Raw genomic sequence first — 5,992 nt, forward strand, 5'->3', positions numbered from 1 at the left:
TGCAGCTGGGGTCCTACTGTAGCCACAGTGTCTCCAATATCAAAAACAAAAAAAAAAAAAAAGAGCTTTTGGGAGAGATAAATATTTATTAGACAAAGCAGAGGGTGTGTGGGGAGGAGAAACGAGTGATTTTTTGTGGGGCAGAAGCTGGAAAACTGCTTTCTCTGGAGAAACAGGAGGCAAACGGGGTGGTACGCTCCAAGCTGAACAGCTGACTCGTTTTAAGGGTCTTTTTTGGGGAAAAAAACCATCTGATGAACTGAAACGTTGCTGCTGGAAGCAGCATCCAAGCGCTTTTTGTTGGGCTGATTAAAATCGTGCTTACGGTGCTCCCCAGGCTGCAGGTGATGGGGGAAAGGAGGGTGAACGCCTGTGCGTCGATGTGGAAAGGGCAGCTCCGCTCCCACACGTGCGGCACGCCGTTGCACTGGATTTGCCAGAAAGAGGCCACCAAGATTTAAGCACAGCTTCGCCCGAGGGAGCCACGACAAGGCACAAACGGGATGGGACACGGCACCGGGATGCCAAAAAGCAGCTCCAGAGCTTCAAGGCTGGTGGCTTCTCCCAGCTCTGCTTCATTCCTCTGCTTTCCCTTTCTCTCCCTACCTCTGAATCCCCCAAACAAGGGCACCAAGCCCTCAGGATTAAGCTTCAGAGTGCTGGACAAATATTTTTTCCAAACCTCTTGGGTATTCCCAAGTCTCTCTGCAACTGCCGCAAAGACACCAGCGGTTGAAGGATCCTTTGATCCCAGAGCTCCACGCTGTTGCTTCAAGGAGTTTCTACTTCTGCAAGCTGAAGTTAAAATAAATTAAGACTTGTTTTTTTTTAAATAATGTACCGTCAGGAACCCTACACAAGGGGGTTTAATGATAGCAGCTTTCTCTTCGTCATCTTCATGGTGGAAATTCGGAGGCGACTCCAGGACGCAGGAGGATGCTGCAGGGGGCAGCTCAGGGCTCTCCTCCCCTCCACGCTCCCCTGGGGCTCTTCAAGGGGTGGCTGCAGACCGAATACTTCAGCTGGGAGCACCAGTCGCTGCTGACCCCGTCGAGGTTGATGTAGGCACATTGGCCATTGCCCCGGATATCGAACCTGCACAGAGCAGCAGCAGGAGAAGTCAAGGGGCTGAGCATCTCCCATACAAGCAAACGGTGCTGGAAGGGGCAGGAAGAATCCTTTCCAGCAGACAATGACCCCCATGCAAAGCCAAATCTGCCTCCTTCCACGAAGGAAGGAATATTTTTGGTTGCTCGATCCCATATGGGTTCATCCAGGGATGCCCTCTGCATCCACAAGCTGCTTCGCGAGGACCAAGCATTAGAAAAAGGGGTGGTTAATTGCTCCCAGCCCATTAAAAAAAAAAAAAAAAAAAAGAAAAAGAAGCCAGGACGTACAGGTTGTTGAAGAGAGACCCGTTGAACCATCTCCAGGGGTTGGATCCCTCCCGTTGCAGACCGACCCAGTAGTGCAAAGCACGCCCGTAGCGCAATAGGAATTGCTGGAAAGCAAAGAAGAAATGTTGTGCCCATCTTCACCTGACACCCTCCAAGGAACCCCACAGCTGCTTCCCAAAAAGCCACCCCAGCAGCCGGCAAACCCCTCATTTAACCAAATCCTCCTGGCTGTTGATGGTGGCCAGCTGGGCTCGTCGGGAAAGGCAGAAGCTCTGGCTCCTGTTCCAGTCGGCCTCCTCCTCCACGAAGTAGAAGCATTTCTCCCCGAACCCGATGCCGTTCTCCGAGCAGCTGGGAAGGATGGGAGAGGGGCAGGACGGACATTTCCTGGCTGGAAATAAGCAGGAGGAGTTCTGGTGAAACCCTTGCCCGGTGTATTTTAATCGGTGGTGATGATTTGTGAGGTCCAACCCCTCGTGTTAAAAAAACACGTTCATTTTCACTTCTCATTTTATTTCTGTCGTTTTCATTTTCCTGTTCACGTTCAAAATATTCATTTTCAGCTCCAGAAGCCACTTGGGGCTGAAATAAACACCTCCTTCCCTCTCCATAAAGGTCTTTCCGCAGCTTCCTCCTGGAGCTGAGTGTTTCGGGGCTGTTTTGGCCCCTTTAGGGACAAATTTTTTCCCCTTCCAGGTTTTCCCTTGGCATCCCATGCCCAGCCCCTGCCCCATGCTCACTGCTGGGTTTTCTAAAGGGGAGGAGAGGATTTTGGGGGAGCCACCTCCATCCTCTTACCTGCCAGGGCAATGACGGAGATCAGCAACGCTGCCACGAGCACGGTGACCCCGATGGGGACCATTTTGTCCTTAAGGCACTTGAGGCTAAAAGCTGGAGGGAGAACAAGGCAACAGAGCGCGGAGGAGAGGCACGGTCAGCAAACACAGGGTGCGAGCGCCTCCAAGAGCCCCCCCGAGCTCCCCACTGCCCCTCTATTCCCCCCAGCACCTGAAAATACACCCAGAAAGCACATATCAGGGGGAAAAGACTCAGCTCAGAGGCTGCCGTTGGCCTCCGAGTTTTTTTAGGGCTGCCTGAGCTCATTGCATCACCTCCATCCCCTTCGAGCTCTGGAGACGGGCATTGCACCCACACCCACAGCTCGGGCCAACCCATGCCTCTCACAGCCTTCCCTTCCTTACGCCCCTCTCCCCAGCTATTTTAATTAAATTAAATTATGCCCACGTAGCTCTAAGCCCTGCCACGACCTCCAGAAGCACCGCGGCGTCCCCAAAACAGGACCGGTGCTCACTCATCTCCTTCGCTCCTCGGCGCGGGGGCATCATCGCAGCAGCGGGGTCCTCACCTGCACCAAAGCCAAGGGGCTGGTAAGTACGTGGAGGAGCCCCTCTACCTCCTGCCTGGCCCCGTGAGCAGGATCTGGCCCCACACACCCCTCTGCACCCATTAGGGCCGGCCCAAGGGCAGCAGCAGCAGCTCATCCCCTTATCCAAGCCAGGAAACCATTTCAGCACCTTCTGTTTGCCGTGGGGAAGTGCTGTCCCGATAACTTCCCCATTTCTTCAACGTTTTTTTGGCTCCAGCCCCCACTCCACTTGACAGCCCGCCAGAACCCACTTGAGCAACATAACCCCAAAATCCGAGCAACCCCCAAACCACCCATTGCATGCAGGGCAGCCCCCTAAAACCCCTAAGAAAAGGGCATGGGGGTTATTTACCTGCATCAGGAAGGGCTTCTGCCATCCTCAAAGTCACTTTCTTTCCTGTTCTGTTTTTTTTTGTTTGTTTGTTTCCAGACAGTTCTTGTAAAAAATATCCGAAATGCTATTTTAGGCCCGGACACACCGTTTTCTTAAAGTCCACGGGAAAACATCCTCATTTCTTGCTGTTTATATTTACTCCAAGCTTCGTTCAACCCCACAGGCTGCAGAAAATGTCCCAGCTCACAACTGAAAATACATAAATGAAAAGAAAAACTAACAATAAAACAAGAAACCCACAGATGAAGCTATTGCCACCGAATCATTTGCATCTCAAAAAGAGCTCAGGCTTTTTAAAGGAAGAGCCTCCAGGTGTGCTGAACAAAGCCCAGCTGATTGCTTTCTGTAAACAGAGGCAAAACACTGCGCAGATCCAGACCATCTGGTTGTTTTTTCTCCTTCAGTTCACAACGAGAATTTTCCAGGCAAAACCAGGCTGGCTCTTTATTTCCACGGGGAAGAATAAAAAGTTGTGTTTTTTTTTTTGTTTGTTTGTGTTTTAATTGCTCCATTTTGGATAAAGTTGGACCTAGGCAGAGCTTTGCTGCCTTACAGCAGCTCTTTGCCACCCTCCTCAGCACCAACTCGTCCCCAAAAGCCAAATTGCTCCTGCTCCAGACTACAGCTTGGTGTGTTTTGGAGAAAAAAAAAAAAAAGAAAGGCAATAAAGGCTGTTTTCACATCAGATAGGACGCTGAAATCAGTAGGAGCAAACTCTGGTCTCAGTTTCATGGCTCCAGCGGGAAGGGAATTTACTGCCTGATCCAGCAGCACCCTCACCAAACACGTGGCAAGGAAAACAAAGGCTCTTTGTCCAGGAAAGAGGAATCCAAGCGGAAAAAAAAAAAAAAATGGACAGAAACCCCATGCCTGGTTGTTTGGTGCTGATGGGCAGCTCGGCTCCATCAGGCTGCTCCTGCTCCCCATCCTCAAAGGGATGAGGGAGAAAATAGGATGAAAAGAAAGCTCAAGGGTTGAGAAAAGGAGAAAGGATCACCAACACAGCGAAAACAGCCTCAGCACAGACAGATTGTAATTTATTGCCTGCTAATAACAGACTGCAGCAGGGAGGGCTAAAAGCAAAACAAAACCAAATTCCGCCCCATCCACCCTCTTCTACCTGCTCCCCATGAGCTGGGCAGGGGAATGGGGTTGAGGCTGGTCCCTAACTCTTCATCATTGCTGCTCCTTCGTGGGCACCCCCTGCTCCCCAAAGCTTGCCCCGTAAGCTCAACACAACAGCTCGGATAAGCCAAATCCACCCAGCAGCAGCAGCAGCCCCGTGCCCAAATCGTAGCTCACCCGCATCCTCCAGCACATTCTGCAGGCACTCTCCTCCCCCCCCATTAAATTAAATTAGCTGCTGGCAAGCAAATGGTGGTTTAATAAATTACTCCAGCTGGTCACTGTGCAGCTGCACAGGTTAACTCCCTTCTTTTGTTTTTAGCTCAAAAAATCCCTGGAATTAGGCTCAGACATCCTTTGCCCAAACCTCGCAGGGCTCGCGTCCCTGTAGCTCACCGCTTGGTCCAAGGGAAGGGCAGCACGTGCAGGTATCTGGAAACCCAATTTCAGCTCCCCGGCTCTTCGACTCAAGGCTTTTCGACCCTCTGCGGACCAGCTGGAGGCTTTTCAACCCCGTGCCGAGACGTGGCATTGCCACAGAACTGAGTGGACAGAGGCTGGGTTGCCCGTGGGGCTTTGAGCCCTGTTGCCAAAAATGTAAAAAGTTCCCGAGGATGGCAGCACAATCTGCCCACAGCGGTTTTTTTTTTTTTTTTTTTTTTTTTTTTTCCAGCTCCATGAAACTCCTACAGAAAAACAGCAAAGACTCTGCGGTGTCTGCTTAGAGAATAAAAATCAGCAAGCGCGGGGTGTTCGTAGCTGCCTCCGAGTCATGGGCACAAAGCAAGTACTCTCTGCCCCCACCAGCATCAGAAAAAAAAAAAAGGTTATTTACATTATTTGGCACTGCTGGTGCCTCTCTGTCTCAGACGAAAACAAAGGAAAGAAGACAGGAAAACAAAGCTGCTTCTGGGCTCGACAGCCAGAAGTAAGCGGGCAGAAATAAGATGTTTTGAACCGGAAAGCTGGTGGTTTTCTCTCTTATGACAGCTCTTGGCAGCAGCCTCACATTTATTTTTAGCTCCGCGGGGTCAAAGGAAAATATTTGCTTAAAGAAAAAAGGTTTTTATTTTTTTTATTTTTATTTTTTGGCCACTCCTCCTAAATATCGTCATTAGCAAGGGGGAGTGGTTAGAGCAGGGGCAGTATTTAGAAGGGGAAAAAAAAAAAAAAGGTTTCTCAGCACACCGATCGCTGATCCACACCTTTGGTAACATCCCCACTCACGCAGCATTGGAGGAATCAGGGCGAAGAGAGATTAGGAACAACAGGGCACGCAGTGACTCATTGGGGCTTAAAAATGGAATTTTGGTGCAGCAAGGAAACCACACCCCACTGGCATGGGCAGAATTGCCCTGGAGGTTGTGGGTTAATCATGTCTGAGACTGGGAGGAGACTGGGCAGCAGCAGCACAGCCGCCTTTAACCACAGAGGTGCTGGGACATGCCTGGGGAAAAAAATAATAATACATTTTGGGGGACTTTAGGGAGCAATTTGCAATGCCAAGGGGTGTCCGGGATGAGGAGCATATATTCCTTATATTCCTCCCACTGGGTTTCTTCAAGAAAAAAAACCCAGAAGGCTGTTTTCCTTCCTCTTTTGTCAACAGCAAAACATTTAAAACAGAAGTTCAAGCGCCAACCAGGGAGGTTTTGACTTGTTTTGCCTTTTTGGTCAAGAGAGGCGTTC

The 5,992-nt window shown here is 50.3% G+C and overlaps 1 protein-coding gene across 8 annotated transcripts; it reads right to left on the minus strand.

Moving 5' to 3' along the window:
• Window positions 1–66: 66 nt before the first annotated feature.
• LOC308184261 (C-type lectin domain family 2 member D-like) lies at window positions 67–5,527 on the minus strand. 8 transcript variants are annotated; one of them, XM_080571229.1, is made up of 7 exons: window positions 5,139–5,527; window positions 3,137–3,367; window positions 2,710–2,763; window positions 2,196–2,288; window positions 1,613–1,788; window positions 1,398–1,501; window positions 67–1,095 (listed from the first exon to the last, which is right to left on the minus strand). In XM_080571229.1, the coding sequence occupies exons 2-7, from the start codon at window positions 3,159–3,161 to the stop codon at window positions 954–956; spliced, it is 594 nt and encodes a 197-aa protein (XP_080427355.1). In that variant the 5' UTR covers window positions 3,162–3,367; window positions 5,139–5,527; the 3' UTR covers window positions 67–953. The 8 variants fall into 8 exon arrangements, with proteins under 8 accessions (XP_080427355.1, XP_080427352.1, XP_080427358.1 ...); XM_080571226.1 differs by having other exon boundaries at window positions 4,700–5,153; XM_080571232.1 differs by lacking the exon at window positions 5,139–5,527 and adding an exon at window positions 4,700–5,132 and having other exon boundaries at window positions 2,666–2,763.
• Between the last annotated feature and the right edge of the window lie 465 nt (window positions 5,528–5,992).

This window comes from Anser brachyrhynchus (assembly GCF_964034855.1).
Source record: "Anser brachyrhynchus genome assembly, chromosome: 30".
Taxonomy (NCBI): Eukaryota; Metazoa; Chordata; class Aves; order Anseriformes; family Anatidae; genus Anser; species Anser brachyrhynchus.

What these genes read in the sequence shown, in the direction of transcription:
- LOC308184261 (XM_080571229.1), bottom strand. Translation starts at nt 3,161, where the DNA reads ATGGCAGAAGCCCTTCCTGATGCAG. An exon ending in AGAAGCCCTTCCTGATGCAG is followed by an intron (nt 2,764 to 3,136) that starts GTAAATAACCCC and finishes GCTTTGGTGCAG; the next exon opens with GTGAGGACCCCGCTGCTGCG. An exon ending in CCGAGGAGCGAAGGAGATGA is followed by an intron (nt 2,289 to 2,709) that starts GTGAGCACCGGT and finishes TTCTCCCTCCAG; the next exon opens with CTTTTAGCCTCAAGTGCCTT.